This window comes from Gobio gobio (genome assembly GCF_949357685.1).
Source record: "Gobio gobio genome assembly, chromosome: 8".
In the NCBI taxonomy this organism is placed as follows: domain Eukaryota; kingdom Metazoa; phylum Chordata; class Actinopteri; order Cypriniformes; family Gobionidae; genus Gobio; species Gobio gobio.
In genome coordinates, this window is record NC_137114.1 from 9,839,108 (window position 1) to 9,857,046 (window position 17,939).

The 17,939-nt window shown below is 36.7% G+C and overlaps 1 protein-coding gene across 1 annotated transcript; it reads right to left on the bottom strand.

Moving 5' to 3' along the window:
* Nucleotides 1–6,608: 6,608 nt before the first annotated feature.
* On the bottom strand, nucleotides 6,609–17,671 carry LOC307131040 (fucolectin-like). Its single transcript, XM_079824444.1, has 6 exons — nucleotides 17,395–17,671; nucleotides 17,094–17,230; nucleotides 16,971–17,003; nucleotides 7,308–7,590; nucleotides 6,994–7,136; nucleotides 6,609–6,896 (listed from the first exon to the last, which is right to left on the bottom strand). Exons 1-6 carry the CDS (start codon nucleotides 17,580–17,582, stop codon nucleotides 6,883–6,885), a joined length of 798 nt encoding a protein of 265 aa, XP_079680570.1. The 5' UTR covers nucleotides 17,583–17,671; the 3' UTR covers nucleotides 6,609–6,882.
* Between the last annotated feature and the right edge of the window lie 268 nt (nucleotides 17,672–17,939).

Consider the following 17,939-nt stretch of genomic DNA (forward strand, 5'->3'; position numbering starts at 1 on the left):
AAAACTGTAATATTAGTAATAAATGTGTGCATATTCTAAATTTAATAATTCCATTTGTAGCTCTCAGTAAATAAAAAAGCTCAACTTTTTTCAGCCTGTATTGGGCATGAGATTAGCAATGAACGTGTGCATATTGTGAATTTAATTTAATAAATTTAGTTAGGCTGCCTAGCTTTCCTGTTAGCCTTCAGTAACATGTCTACAAAAATGATTCATAAAACATATAAATATCAGTTAAACATATGTTTACTTTCTTCACTGACAAAAATGGAAAAACTTAATCAGTCATATCTGCCCACTGACATGGTTTTCAAGCTATTGTTATCTAATTTTTTGGCTTTCAGAACATCTTAAAATGCACATATGTAGATCATAGAAATCAATATTTTCTCGAGGGGCCATGCCCCCGAAACCCCCCTAGTCTCACATTTGGGAGCTCAGTGATTATAAACCTGCCTACATTGTATGATTAAGGGATGTATTATGGTCATGCAGAATGAGGCATTCATATTTGCTTTATAGGTATATAAGTAATAATAAACAGCCAATATTGGACCCTAAACTAAAGTCTTACCAATGTTTTTTTTTTCATATCCTCACTGGGGGCTGTGCCCCCCTAAAATGAAAATCCTAGAAACGCCCCTACTGGATACCCTCACGCTTACCCCCCTTCTGCTTAATCTCGCGCCGCGTTTGGTGCCTCCGCTGCGGGCCAGTTGCAGTACTGGGGGTCGGTGATGTTGAAGGCCGACCGATCCGTGCAGCCCGAGCTTAGGCATGCGTGAAGTTTATCTCTAAAGATGTGAGCAGAAACTCACGACTGTATGCACATTTTATAACAGATAGACACGACGAGGACGTACAAAAACACTGACTCCCAAGATAGAAAACACCGTTCTGTCGGGAGAAAGAGAAGCCGCAGCACGAATAATAAAGTTCTGTGTGAACTTGAATAATTAGCTACACATCAGAAATCACTGATCACAGATCAGAAGGAACTGAAAAAAGACTTCTGTTTTCATTTGTACATCCAAACACTGAGAAACTGCCAGCATTCAGTTCACAAGCCATGATCTCTCGAGGACAAATATGGCGCTTGCATGGGTGTGCCAAATTCTCTGGGCGGAGGAAAGGGAGGTAACCGTTCATGTTATGACGTCATAACAGGAAAATACAAGATCAGCTCATCTGGGCTGTCATTTTCTCAAAGGCAGAGAAAGACAGCCAGAACTCGGTTTACACCGATCAAAATTTCTAGCCACTTGGGGACAATATTCAGGCTAGGGGAATGTTGAAAAACCTCATAAAATTAAAATTTCATGCCATGGGACCTTTAAGTATAAAAGCAAGTTTTCAAATTTCTTAAAGCTAAGAATCACTCTTACTCTCCCAGTTATTTAAGACAGCTCGAGAGATCTCTCAAGTGGTTAGGAGTTGCCAGTAGGGGCTTGTGATGGCACTAAGGAGACAGAGACGTGCGCAAATCGTTTTAGAAGAGGAAGAATGTTTTTGAAATGTTTGACAATGAGCAGTTAATCAAACGGGATTGTTTGGACAGAGCAGGCATCATCTTTGTCAGCGTTGGTAAATGTTGCTAATTCAGCAAGCAGTAACGCTTCTTCCTCCCGCCAGTTCGGTTTTCTTTTAGAATCCATGGAGACTGATTATATAAAAAAATCTAGGCCATATATAGGCAGGTCAGTTAACAGCACACCAGTTTAAAAAATGTAAGTAAGACATGGTGGAAAACGTGTTTATCTTTCATTTCAAATGTGTATATTATAATGTATTCTCTTGAAAATGATTATTTGTCAAATGTGTGTTGAATGTAAACTCCTCTTAGGAATTTCACCATTCAATGTGAATTTATCTGAGAATATTCTTAAATAAGGAAATCTATTCAGTGATTGCTTCATGCCTATGACATCATCCAAAATCCCGTTTGTGGCACAGCAAAGTGTCGTAAATGAACTCTAAGACTGACACTTAAGATTTAGTCCTACACTTCACTTAAAGGAGAACGCCGGGGAATTTTTAAGTTAATCTTGATCGTTATACCTTTGTGAGTACTGTCTATAGAAAAAAAAACGAACCGGATTGGTGCTTGCAACACGGAGCTGTTACAGTTAATGACCAGAGCTCCCACTCAGCTAAAACGGCAGTTATGGGGGCATATACGTAAAGAGTGTCTTTGTGCCTCTTAGCAGACACGAGATGCGTTTAGCAACTTAGCCATTGTTTAAATTCACCTAAATAGTGTTTTAGACGGCTAGCTGTAGTCTCGCGCTGAAGTCCCGTGTGAACTCAGTTGTAGCCGGAAAAATGTGAATAGTCCAGGTGGGAGGAGCGTTGTGTGTGTCAAGAGTGATGATCGGCTCACAAGTGAAGAAGAAATGGTTTGTAACGTAACTATGGAGAATATAGAAGATTTTGAACACATGGAAGAGGCTTTTGAGTTTGATGGTCATCTTTATTTATTCGAACCCGAGTGTATAGACGAAGAACTGGATTTTTCGGTATTTTATGGCATTCGGTTGCCACAATTCGGAACGGCACAAACACGAACCACTAATTGTTAAGCCCACCGGCAACTATAGTTGCCAGTGTATAGTAGTCATTTTCCTTCTGTAAGTATTTTTCTAGATATTATCCATGTTTTATATCTTAATGACACACAAGCAGACAACCAAATAAAGGATTTCAAGAAAAAAAAAAAGTATTAACTTCCTCCCCCTACTTCCAGGGAGCACAACGAAGGCAAACCCTCCCAAAGAAAGGATATTTTCATGTTACTAATAAGTATTTTTCTTGACATATATATATATCAACATAATCATGAAGGTCTCTATAATCATCCAAACAAAACAAATCTTACAACAGATCTATAGTTTTTAGTATACTTTGTCAAACATAATAAATTTGATTATGAATAAAGATTGATCTGTTGAAAGCAGTTATTTTGAGTTAGATGCTAAATGTTGTCCTCTTATTTTATTTGTCATTGAATGGCATTTTTCTATTATTTTATAATGTTTCCTGAGGTGTACTTATATTGTTAGTATGATTTTTACATCATAAAATGTCATAATTTAGAAATAAAAGGCATTTTTTCTATACTGCTGTTTGCCCTGTGGCTGAATGCCCTGTTTCAAGAGGCGTGTCTGCTGTGAGACTTCAGTAAAAACGCCCACTGTTGTGATTGGCTGACATCTTTGTATTTGAAATGAGCGGAGGGGGCGTGGTTTAACAAGGTCTACGAGGCACGAGCAGGCACGAGCTGCTGCCAGAGAGACTGATGGACCGGAGTTCACTTCACATCAGTTCTCAGCATGTCTGAACTGTTGTAGTTACAGCATATACTTCAGGTTATTAGTTTATTTCTAGTCGGAGGGACTGTCACTCATGTCAGAAAGTTAGTAACTTTAGTAAATTATGGATCAGCGCTGACTGGAGACACGAACAGTTTAGAACGATTCAGTCCGATTTGGTGAACTGATTCGGTTCACCAAAAAGAACCGGTTCAAAAGAAAGATTGTTCGCGAACCGGACATCACTCACGTACCAGAGACGGAGCTCAGCGATTGCTAACAAAGTTATTTATAGTAACTACTGAGTTATGAGAGCTGTGCTGTCAGTGCGAGTTTATTGTGTTTGTATCTGAGAGTCCCAGTCACACCGAGTCCGTCTTCATCATTATTACCAACTTTGTAACACATGCAAAGTATCATTACAGCTGTCGAGATGAACGAGTTACGAGTAAGTGTTGATAATAGCATTATTTTTAGATATGTTCCTATCATATGAAAAGCGTCAGTGACAGCATTGAGTACACAGCGCAAACAAAGACACAACAGCAGTAACCGAATGTAATCCAGTTTATTGTGGGGAAAGCTGCCCGGATATGCTCACGTTTACCCCCCTTCTGCTTAATCTCGCGCCGCGTAAGGCGCCTCCGCTGTGGGCCAGATGCAGTACTGGGGGTCGGGGATGTTGAAGGCCGACCGGCCAGTGCAGCCGGAGCTTCGGCGTGCGTGAGGTTTATCGCTAAAGATGTGGCTTTGCCGATGTTGAGCAGAAACTCATGACTGTATGCACATTTTAGAACAGATAGTGAGGACGTACAAAAACACTGATGAGGACGTACAAAAACACTGACTTACAAGATAGAAAACACGAAAACACCGTTCTGTCTGGAGAGAGAGAAGCCGCAGCGTGTGCACGAATAATAAATAATTAGCTACACATCAGAAATCACTGATCACAGATCAGAAGGAACTGAAAAAAGACTTCTGTTTTCATTTGTACATCCAAACACTGAGAAACTGCCAGCGTTCACTCGTTCACAAGCAATGATCTCTTGAGCACTTGCATGGGCGTGCCAGATTCTCTGGGCGGAGGAAAGGGAGGTAACCGTTCCTGCTTGGACGTCAAACCAGGAGACTTCAGGATTGGCTAGTTTGGCCTGTCATTTTCTCAAAGGCAGAGAAAGACAGCCAGAACTCGGGTTTACACCGATCAACATTTCTATCCACTTGGGGACAATATTCAGGCTAGGGGAACTCATATTAATGTTGAAAAACCTCATAAAATGAAAATTTCATGCCATGGGACCTTTAAAGGGTGTGTTCACTCAAAAATAAAAATTCGGTCATTAATTACTTACCCTCATGTCGTTTGACACCCGTAAGACCTCTGTTCATTTTCGGTGTCAAACGACATGAGAGTAAGTAATTAATGACATAATTTTCATTTTTGGGTGAACTAACAAAGAGATGTGGTGCTGGAAATCATCAGCGTACGAACATTACATTAGACCTAATTCCAAAGACATCTTGGAAGGTCAAAAGCAAATTAGCATATATAATTCTTTTTTTTAAATCAGGTGGCGCGGGGTTGGGCTCCAGAAATTCCATACTTCAAAAAAAAAAAAAAAAATTCATCCAGCAATTCTATAAATAAAAAAAACACTACATCTATGCAATAAGTAAGAGGCACACTTACAGGTAAGTCAATTAGTGTTAAGCCATTCGGCAAAGCAGGCCTAGGCACACATATATAGCCGTACACATGTAATAGCTCTAAGGAGCAGCTGCAGTACACATATTTTGGCGTACAGATCTGCGGGGTGGGGTTTTTTTAGGCCATAGTAATTTGGCCGCCTCCTTATGCAGCATGGACCAGTAGGTCCACTGCTTTGAGGGGGTTACATCATTCTGTAGCAGCCTTCCTTGTTGTTATCTTGACTAAGCTGAACATTATGTATTTGCTCAGCAGCAGCAGCAGCAGCGTAGCAGATCTCGTCCGCCAAAATCAAGCCTATGTACATTCCATGCTCTATGCTAATAAAATGCTGGTTGAATCTATTTCACTCCGAGAGTTGTCATGATTGAAATATGAAAACGTCACCCTTACGTTTTTCTTGTGTACAGCCAATCCGTATATTTTGTGAAACGGTGATGTCATCACACCATGTCCTGCACAGGAAAGACTAGAAGGGATACAACTACGGGCACTGGGCATGCGCACATCAATACTATGTCGTTTAATTACTGTATTTGCATTATTGTAGGGGTAGGTTTAGGGTTGTGGTAGGTGTAGGCATTAATAAAACACACCTGGTAAGTAGCACATTTATTTATTGTTATTTTATTGTGAGATTTTGCCTCAGCTCCAACTGTTGCTGTAGCCCTTCTAGCCAGAACTCTCCGTTTTTAGTGCATCTCTGTGGCAGAATTACAGCGCCACACACTGGCCTGTATACTACATTGTTTTGAGCCGTTTTCAATGCTCTCTATGGGGTTTTGGTTTCCTTGCCACTGTTGCCTCTGGCTTGGCTTGCTCAGTTGGGGACACTAAATTTTTCAACTAAATATCCAAATAAATCTAATTATTAAACTAAATTAACCATATAAACTAAATTACTGATCTAATTACTGTTCTAATGCCCACACTGTCACTATGATAATTGAAATGAGCTGATGACATCACCATTTTCTCCAGAACACCGTTTTCTCCACTTCGTGTGGACGGGGCCAAAGTGGCTGATTTAATTAGTCTTCATATTAACTGCATCTTCATTCGGGCCGATTCCAGACTGCACACGAAAACAAAAGGAAGGATTTATCGCACAACCCAATCATATCCAATCATACCCGATCATATCCAATCATAGTGCATAGTTCCCCATTCATTCTCAATTACCCCACATCAAACCCACTGCATGCTTTAAGGGCTCTGTTTTAAATCAGTGGGGACAGAGGAGGGCGAGGTCAGTCATCATGTGCAGTTCCTGCATCAACCCTGGCTCAGAACTACCCTCCTGCATTATGAGTGCTTTGGCCTGGTGATCACTCAGGACAATTATTTATTCTTTATAACTGAACATTAAAATTGATTTAATTGGTGGATGTGTTGTTGATTCTGGGACAGAAGATTGGACATCCTCATTCTGTCCATTGTTTTTCTGATTCTCTTTTTTGTAAAATGTAAGTCTTTACTTTGTAACCAAGTCCTCAACCCTAGATGGGTAGCTGTAAATCTATACCTCCTCCTCATTGTAAATATCTAAATTAACCTTTTTTGATCCAGAAACACACAATACAACATGTGATGCTGTAGTAATTTATTCATGTAGAAAGCAAAGATAAACAAAGAAGGGTAAATACACACCCCTCTGGATCAAACTGGGGTTAAGAATCAGGAGCAATTTTAAACCATTTCAAACCTTTACTGAATGTGCACTGAAACTGATCTTTTATCTTAAGGATAAAATGTGCATAGGCAAAATTAAACCAATGAAAAAAGTGCAACATTACAATTGCTCAGAAAAGACTAGTTTTGTATTTTGCTTGTAGGATCAGTGGACTGTGGTGTAACACCATCTCATTCCACTCTATCTGGCAATGGAAACAGAAAAAAAATCATTAAGACAATGTACACATAGTATAAATAGTACAAATGTCTGCACACCGTATCTCTCCTTTTATCACTCACCTGCAAACACTTCGACCTCACACAGTGTGAGAAATTTCTTGCGGAGTAACTGGGGTATGAAAACGTTGACATATCGACCCTTAATAGGCCTAAATTTAAATGTTTTTGTCTCTCCGGGTGGGATGGACCCAATAGTTGCAGCTCTGTGAAGACACACAGTAACAGAGAAATAAAGATGGGCGCATCAAAACAGCATGAAGCATATTAAATATACTTCTGTCAAAGACAAGTTTGTATTAAAAAGATTCAATCAAAGTCATTGTATCTTATTTACTCATTTACTAACCACGTATTAAGAGAGAGCCAATACTTACAGCTCATTATTGTTGCCATTATTGTCCAGGCTGTTGCCGATACGGATCTGAGCACCAATTATCCTCTCTGCAAAACCATCTCCTCGATTAGTGATGCGAACTCTGGTTACCTCTGAGACTTCCCCCAGGTCAACTCTCCACCAGGGGTTCCTCTCCTCTTCAGTATGGCTGCATGACCCACCATCCATAATTGAATTCCTGTTGCCATCAACAGCATTTTCAGCAGCTGTTAAATTTTCGTATGTGGAAGATTGGACAGCTCGGGCTCCACGAGCAAGATTCCCTGTTTAACATAAAATAAAAAAACAATAACTTTTTTTTTCTTGAATGTGGCTCTCTGAGCATAAAGGCTCAACTGCTGGGGTTGGGTGTGCGGTCGGTCGGAGGGAGGTGTCTATGTCGGGAAGGTCTATTGGTTGTGCTCACTTGCAGTTATGGAGCCAGACCTAGAGACCTAGAGAATAGTGTATATCTACAATAATTTTATTGACTGGTCTAAATGTATTCCTATTATTATTATTATTATTACTATTATTATAAATTACTAATGCTACCACTACTCCTACTATTGTTATCATGAATATTATTGTTGTTACTACTACTACTATTATTATTGTTAATATCATTAGTATGATTACTACTTCTACTGCAACTCTATTATTATTTTCTTTCTCTTTGTTTTTGTTTTGTTGTTGTTTTTCTCTCTTCTGTATGTTTTTTGTCATTGGTCTCTTACCTTGTATAAGCAACTTTTTTGTTAATTTTAAATTTTGCTCAATTATTTTTATATATATATATATATATATATATATATATATATATATATATATATATATATATATATATATATATATATATATATATATATATATGTATATATATCACTGCATGAAAACACTGAAATCCGGCACTATCCGGGCATGGTATACTCCTGTGTAATTTGATGTTTACCGGATGTATGTGGGAAAAAGCGGATCAGAGTAACACGGAACAGTATATTTCCAGAAAAACCCGGAAACCTCACGTATGCGGACGTATACAGGAATCCGTGAAATTTCACGGACATATACAGCTGAAACACTGCTGGGTGTGCTAGGACTGAAGACTGTTAGGTGTGAAGAAGACCTTTCATATGTTAATGACTGACACTTGTGCTGGCTGTTCTCAGAGGGAGGGGGGGGCAGGGGAGGAATTCAGGATTGAAAATTATCTCTGGTCTACTGTAGGCTACAGCAAACAAGCTTTTTGCACAGAAAAAAGAATTCTTAAGGCCCTGAAACACTAAACTGAACTAGCAATGACTAAAGCCGACTGTGGGGTTGGTTCACGTTGCCTGGGTCTGGGCCAAACCATCAGAATGGTGTGTCAGGGCCTTAAAACCACTGCATGAAAAGAGTCTCTTAATCAAATATTTTTTATAAAAACAGTACAAAATAAAAACCCTGTCTGAACATATACGTTCACAAAAAAATCTGAATATGTAATGAAATAAACAAAGAAATGTAATGGAATTAACAAAGGATAATTAACCAAACATTTTAGACTATCCCCAAACAATTTTTGCAAAGTTTTACAAATTGTAGGCAATAATAGAATTAAATAAAGAGGAGATGAAATGTGGAAAATGAAAAAGTTTGTTTTAAAAACACCAAAAACTGATATGCTCAAAATAAAAATATGGAATAAAAAAGAGCAGGGATTCACTTGCTCAAGAAACACAGAAACACAAGCAGATCTTTCAGCTCTGCAACTGTTCACAAAAAGTGTCACTCCAAGATTCTTAACTTTAACACGCTGCAAAAGAGGGGCGTTTTGAGGTTTGAAATCCACCACTCACAATAGATGTAGGTGCAACCAATAAGGTTACCAATAAAAATAAGGCAACCAATAAAAATAATCCTAATTTTACAGAAAAAAAACTTCAGTTTATTTACAGTATTTTCTTGTAATTTTGAATTATGTTTAAAACGATGTAAAATTACAAACAATATCTAAATAAACAACTTGACTGTTATTTTAAGGATTATATCATTAATGACAAACTACAGTAATTCTCATTTTTTTATACAGGAACATAACTGTATTATTTTTCTGTTTTCATAAATAACAAATTCATGCAAAATTACAAACAATATCTGTAAATTAACAACTGTAATACAATATTTAGCTCATTATATTAAAGATTTATGTTTATGTCCATACTAACAATTTAACATTATTCTTTGTCATTTTGAAGTAAATCTTATTAGTTTTATATTTACACTGTAAAAATAAAAACCTAAAAAAACAGCAGCTACAGCTGCAAAACAAAAACCGTAAAATTAAAGTCAAATATCTTAAGTCAAATAAAGTTAAAAAACTTCACAGAAATTTACATTAAACGTTTTAGAGAAAACACTATTAGTTTACAGATTTTTCCTTATTTAAATTAAGATATTTTAATTTAATTTTCTGTTTTACAGTGAAGGTGTATTTTTACATTCAATTCTGGATACAAATATAACAAAATATATAGCAAACTAAATATCAAACAATAATTGTTTTTAAAGAGTACAAATCTGCACTGCTCTCCAGGTTGAAACTTCTGCCCACACCACAAAACACCATTTGACCAATTAATTAAATATAACAGCAAATAAAAATAAATATACACATTTTCTAACTGTTGTTTAAAACAAGTTTTTTTCTATATTTGCAAGGCTATTTGCTGTCTTTCCGTGTTCTTTTGAGCTTGATTGGTCAATCTGAACGTCATCCAGAAATCTGGCCAATGACAGTGCGCGCCTTCAGTTTGAATTATACACCCGTTGCCGTTGCCGTTGGAGTTGATCGTGGCTCGCGGGGACGCGACGCGATCGCGGCTTCTAATCTTCACGTCGGTCTATTAATGGCATTGCATGGACCATTTAAACCTGTTAAAATCTTATTTTGGACGAATTTTGATGGTGGGATGTCGACTAAGAACGAAAAAACATGAATACGAACAGACTAAGTTTCCAATGGCGGACAGCAGACGGCAGAAGGTAACGTAAATCCCTTTATATTGTTTCTACTGCTCATCAAGATATAACGTTAGTGCATTAAAGTCATATGCTAATCGTGATTAACTTACATATTCTGTTTCTGTGTTTTGTTGTGTTGTAATATTGTTAAGATAGGGCTGGGTGTTATGGCGATCTGATGATACTGACTATTGTTAGCGATTTTGCTGTAAACGTTAACATTACCTTTTTATATTGCGGAATGGGAATATAGCGTATATAACGCAGCACTGACTGTACTAAAACTTTTTGACATTTTGACAAGGAAACATGCATGAATGTAGAATAATGAACGGGACATGCATGTGTTTAAATAAGCCTCTCTCAGACAGCATGCGATCCCGAAATCAATTATCTTTCTGTAAAATGCACACAGTTATCTCAGTAAGCCTGTCATGTGAGGTATTCACTTGATTTAAACAGTCAGTTATGTCTTAAGTAAAGTCAAACAGTTCAAGTTAACTTGGGGAAACCCGGATGCGTGTCATTATGTGCATCCGTTCTTAAAGGGGCTGCAGCTTTGTCATCATTTTAATAAAACAAAAGAATAGAGAAGACCTTCTGCTTCTTTAAGAATCAAGTGATATTAATTAATTGAATATCATACAGTGAAGACTTTTAAAGCAGTATTATTCTGTAGCATTTTAATAAAATATCTATCAAAATAAATATATTGTGATATCGTTATTGTAAAATAAAATTTCTCATGTATGTATAATTATATGGTCATAATGCCCATCCCTACTGTCAGCTAGTTTTAAGATCAAGCTTGTCATAAAATGTAACAGAGTTTTGGAATGAGTAATCCGAAAACACTGTCATGTACACTTGTTCAACAGAGAGGACAGGAATCCACCATACTTGGACTCTGAAAAATTATAGGCAAACCAGGATTTTGGATCTACTGTGAAGTTTTTGTATGGGCCTGGTGAGTATGTTTTGCAAGTCCTTGTCCGTAAGTTGATAATTAATATTAATGTTTTATCAAACAAATTAATATTCATTTGTGTGTGTGCATGTTTCTTCCCCCCTCATGATCCAGAAGTTTTGGATCCATGATCCTGAAGAACTTTTACAGATGTTGACCCTGAATGTGTAAAAGGTAATCTTAAAAATTATTTTAATGTTCTCTGTTTTTTTCTGTAATGTAGACCCATGCATTTTCTGTGAAGTTGCTTTGAAACAATATCAGGGTTTTTCCTACATTGAAATTTTTTTGCCGGCCGCCAAAACAAATTTTTGTCCCGCCAAAGCCTTATTTGTTGAGTTATTGTGATTTATGATTGATGTAGTAGATGACTGCTGCGCTTGCGTTAACTGAGTGACAGAGAGAACGACCAGTGAGCTCCTCCCGCTCGCACGCTCTCTGTCTTCAAAATAAGCATTCTTAGCTTTCTAATGTTTCACATATTACGTTAATCAAAATCAAAAGGTCGGAAGACCGAATCCATGTTGCACGTGGCGCTATCAGACGTCTTCCTTTAATTACCGCTGGGTGTGAAATGCGCTCAAAAAACATTGACTGATTCTCTGACCAGCTGCATAAAGCATACTTTAAATAAACAGGAAACAAATCCTGTCCGGTTATGTAGTGTTTTCTGTGTGTTGACAAATCTTTCGCGATGTTCTAAAGACGGGATTCACACACAACGCGTCTGCTAATGTCCAATTTTCCACCTAATGACTCCTTTGAACTGAATCATTTTAACAACTGGTTAGAACAACTGATCTGAACTCACGAATTAGTTTAATCATTTACTCAGAACAACACCTGAAATGAGAACACAAGTGTGCTTACCCACTTTAGCAAGAGTGGATAGTAAGAATTAGTTTTAATTATCAACAGTCTTTCAGCTTATTTATGTTTATAATGTGTAGTAAAATAAATCGCCTAAAATCATTTAGTTTAGACTGGAGTGAGGTGAACCCAGAACAAAGTTGTTGTTAGCTAGCTGATTGTATATGGCAGAAAATTAGGCTATTTGTTCATTTTTTTAATATTGATATGATTACCAAAACAAACAATTATCAGTAAATAGGGTAAAAATGAGGAAAAAAAACAAACATCAAGGTATCAAAATAAGATAAGCAAAAGTTACAAACTTTCTTTGAATTTATTTCAAATTTATTGTCAGTTTTGTGCTTGCAGATCAAGTGGGTAGGGTATTTTTTTTTTTTTTGTGTGTGTGTGTGTGTGTGTGTGTGTGTGTGTGTGTGTGTGTGTGTGTGTGTGTGTGTGTGTGTGTGTGTGTGTGTGTGTGTGTGTGTGTGTGTGTGTGTGTGTGTGTGTGTGTGTGTGTGTGTGTGTGTGTGTGTGTGTGTGTGTGTGTTAGGGCTGGGCGATATGACGATATTATGGCATATCGACGATGTCTCGCAAATATCTCGATGTCGATAACAGTCAGTGTTATCAGACGATAATTCACAGTATCATAAAAATGACGACTGATAAACTCACAGGACATTGCGTTGCCAAATACATTATAAATAGCTTAGTAGTTACCATACACTTACCTTTTTAGTGTTTTTGATGCATAGCTACAGTAGCCTATATGTGTTAAAGCAAAACATTGAAGTATATGGATAAGATGTTGGTTGTGGTTGTGCGCAAAGAGAAGCACGTTACAAATTAACGAGACATAGGTTGGCTTGACTAAATGTTTTAAACAGCTCTAAAAATATTATTGGCTATTAAATTATAAATAGAATAGCCTATTAATAATACAAATATTAATCAAACATGTAAACCTGGAACATTTAACCTGGAACATTTAAAATACTAACGCTAAAAATAAAACGAGAGAGCGAAACCTTTGAAAAAAAAAAAATATTCAGGACACAATGCGAACGATATTCAATCATTTAGACAAATTGCTTTTATCAGTAACATATTCAAAACGTTTTAAAAAAAAATCAAAATATGGGTAAACAAACATCACCTTAAAATAACTTTATGCAGGTGATCTGTAAAACACCGTAAATGTGGTTTACCCAGCATGTCTTAACAGTTGCATATGAAAATCATAAATGCATTTTTTATCAGTAAAATCTTCAAAAAACTAAATCATCATTCAAAATTAAAACAATTGATTTTTTTTTAATTAGACACCTTAATAATAAAATATAATCCAAACACAACGTTATTTAATTGTCTTAGCAGTTGCCATGCATTTTTAAAAAAAATCATTAAAATCATCAAAAATCTAAATTATCATTCAAAATTAAAACAAATATGTTTTCATTTTTCAAAAATACATTAGGCTAGTTCTCAGAAATAAAATATAATCTAAACACCACGTTATTTAATTGAACCTATGCATTTATAAAACATTAACGCAACAATCTAATGCAGGTTTCTAGACACAAAATTTTGCATGATTTTGCTTAGAAAGCCCTTCTTTAATGTGAATTTCGTTTTGTATAAATTGTATCTTAATTTTAATCAACGTTTAATCAGATAATTGCCTGGATTTAATAAATAAGAAGCAAATAGTCTATAGCAGACAATAATTGCGGGAGCGATCACATGCTTTGCGCATGAACTTGAGCGTGTCTCAAATAAACCCAAACTCAGCAGCTACTTGTCTCACAAACATGAGAAATATGTTTATATAAAGCTTGAAATGTCCACTTTTAAACGTAACGAAAATAGTCCAGCAATGCGCAGTGTTCAATAGTGGCAACGATATGCGTCCGTTCATTCACTCTTGTCAAAGACGCATCCGTTTACAAACCAATCAATGTCCCACATAGATGAAGACGAGAGGACGCAAGTGTGTCATGTTAAGTTCTTCGCTCGAATAATTGCAATGTGAAACCAAACCAAAACTAACCGAATGTATAAAATGTATCAAAACATGAACTTCGGTTCGGACCTTGGTGCGGACTTTCAGGTGTGAAAACGCCCTACACTCTCCAAGAGCTATCTGCCAAATAATCTGCTGTGTGGCTCTCAGGCACATAAATCGTTCCGAGGCAGTTTGATTGTAGTACCCAGTTTTTGTCTATGTAATGAGCAGTAATTGACATGTAAGGTGTCATCGTATTGCTGCTCGACCACATATCCGTCGTAAGAGCGACGTGATCCGCGCTACTGATGTTAGTCATAAACTCAGTTTTCTCTGTATTATACAGCTCTGGAATAGCTGTTCTTGAGAAATAATTCCGACTGGGTACTTCATACTGCCGGTCAAAAGTTTGAAGCATGGACCGGAATTCTGCCTGGTCCACAAGACTAAGAGGCATCATATCTTTAACCAGAAAACGAGTCACAGCTAGAGTGCACTGTCTCCATTTTAAACTGGATTTATCGTACTTCTTTCCACAAGCGAACGCAGAAGCAATCTGAGTTAAACTAGAACTTTTCCCGCTTTGAGAAGCGGCTGCAGAGCGGGGCTCAAATGAGGCCGCTACTGCTGGATGGTGTAGCCTATGTGGATATGGCAGCGGAGATTAGTGGGCTGCGCATCTTTAACCTACTTTTTTTTTTGCACAGCCTGCAGATAGCCTCTGTTGGATCCGCTGGTTCTCCATTTGCATTTGGTTTTAAATCCATAATACTGCCAAATTACCGGTGTGCATCTTTTCTTTGATATTAAGCCGTTGTCCTCCATTTTATGCCTGGAAAATTTTGACACAGACATGAGCAATGGCGCGCGTGGGCGAGGTCAGTGCGGAGTAGACGATATTATCAGATATCGCGATATTTTTGAAGGCGATTATCCCCCCCAAAAAATTCACATATCGCCCAGCCCTAGTGTGTGTGTGTGTGTGTGTGTGTGTGTGTATGTGTGTGGATGACCATGTCTGTCAGCCACCACCGAAGACCATTTTTGACCCAGGAAAAACCCTGAATATGTATTGTGAAAAGCGCTATACAAATACATTTTAATTGAATTGTTTTACTTACTTTTATTGGCATTAACTATATATTATTAATGTATTATTTGGCAGGTCGCAAGATGTATTTTATTTTGTGAGACTTTGCTGAGGAAGTATTCTTTGGCTCAGTCTGAAAAGGCCCAGAAAAGAAACACTATGAAGAACATCACACAGAACCGTCAGAGAAAGAGACGGGTAAGTTAAGAAACCGGTTAAGCTTTTTCCCTCCAGAATGTTACTATACTCCTCTCTGAGTTTTAGTGGTTAATTTACTGTCATGTTTTGCAGTTGCTGGAGACCAGGTTTGTTGCACAAACCAACACAGAACCTGTGGAAGACTGCAACTATAGACCTGATGAAGATGATGATGCTGTTGTTGATGGAAGGCCAGTGTGGATGGTTTGGCTAGCTCAAACAACATTGTGTTAGAGTTGGTCACAATTATTTTATAATTATAATTTTAATATTCAATTGTTCCATTTTATATTTTCTTTATTCCTATGTTTATATACTTATACTTTTATTGGTTCCCATATATAGAACATTTACATATATTTTATATACACTTTTTAATTTATAGATTTCTTTGTCTCGTTTTATAATGTATACTTTGTATGTTTGTTCCTTTTTAGATGTCCATGTTGCTTTTGATCTCCACGTTTTGTATTGTTGTTCCTCTTACGTCGCCTTCCTTTAGAAACATTTTGTTCACTTATCTTTTCCCCCATTCATTTGAATGTATGTTTATAATGCTCTTTGTTCTTTTTATTTGGTTATATTGTTTACTTGGAATATTTATGTGTATTTTATATACACTTTTTTTTGTCTTATAAATTTATTGTTCTCATTTTATATTGTTTAAATTGTATATTTATTCTTTTCCTTTTTATGTTCACTGTGTATTTTATTCCTTTACATCTGTCTTTTAAATGCATTTTGTTAATTTTTTTTCCCTTTTTGTTTCTTTACCAATTCAATTGAATGTATATTTATGTTCTTTGGACTGTTTATATTTTTACATTTGTTCCTTTACATTTTCATCCCTTTTAAATACATTTAGTTCACTTGTTTTTGTTTCACCATTGTTTTAATGTTCGTTTATAATGCTGTTAAGAATGTTTTTTTTTTTTTATATATACCTTTTTAATAAATATTTCAGACTTTCTCAAATTGTTTTGTGTGTATTTTTCTTTTGGGAGGGAGAGGGGATTATTTTTTATATATATATATTATATATTAATTAGCAAAATCTGCATAGCTGGCCTATAACCAATCAAGTCCCTATGCTACAAAACCTAGCCCACCCTTAGCCTTAGAAGTAACCAATAAAGTCACTTGACTGGGTTTTCAATGCGTCCTGTCCTCCAATAGCAGTCTGGGTTTTGGGAGTGGTTTTAAAAAAAACAACCAATCCAGTTAGAGATGAAGGACCAATAGGGGGTGGAAGGCAAAGCTGTTTAGAGGTGTGAAAATGTCTCCTGGGAAAAACTTGATGGGATTATTTGCCATGGCAACAAATGGCTGTAGCATGGGAGTATACGGCCACAACATACATCCGATTTGGTACCATTTCGGATGAATACGGACATATACGGATCCATGGAATTTGACCTATCCGGCCAGTATACTCCTGGATTCTTCCGAATTTCAGCAGTGTATACAGGAGTATCCTGGTCCGGATACACCTTTTTTCATGCAGTGTATGTCACTGACAACATTCAAAGTAATGAAAAACACTCACTTGGAGCACAAGCATCAGCTGATGTGGATTTTTCTGTTAAAAAAAATAATAACAGTTATAAGCACATTAATAAGTACATAAACAAATTATATCACAGATACATCTTATCTCTCTGTCCCTTACCTCCAAACACCTCGACCTCACACAGTGTGAGAATTTCATTGCGCCCAGGAATAAAAATGTTGACATATTGCCCCATAATAGGCTTAAACTCAAATGTTTTTGCCTCTCCAGGTGCCATGGACTCAACAGTTGCAGCTCTGTGAAGACACACAGTAAATAGAGATGGGCGCATCAAAACAGCATGAAGCATATTAAATATACTTCTGTCAAAGACAAGTTTGTATTAAAAAGATTCATTCAAAGTCATTGTATCTTATTTACTCATTTTCTAACCACGTATTAAGAGAGAGCCAATACTTACAGCTCATTATTGTTGCCATTATTGTCCAGGCTGTTGCCGATACGGATCTGAGCACCATTTATCCTCTCTGCAAAACCATCTCCTCGATTAGTGATGCGAACACTGGTTACCGCGAAGACTTTCAGTAGGTCAACTCTCCACCAGGGGTTCCTCTCCTCTCTAGTATGACTGCATGACCCACCATCCATAATTGAATTCCTGTTGCCATCAACAGCATTTTCAGCAGCTGTTAAATTATCGTACGTGGTAGACTGGACAGCTGGGGCTCCACGAGCAAGATTCCCTGTTTAACATAAAATAATAAACAATAAAATTTGTTTTCTTTAATGCGCTAAAGTATAATCCCAATATAATACACTGTAAAACCTAACACTGAAAGTCACTAAATGAAATGAGTTAATTTAACTTATTTAAAAAAAAAAGTTAATTTCACTTAATAAAAAATGTGATGTTAACTCAAAAACTGCAATGCATTAAGGAGAACTTAAACGTAATAAGTTATGAATAACCTATTGATATTTTACCTCAAAGATTAAAGTTGAATT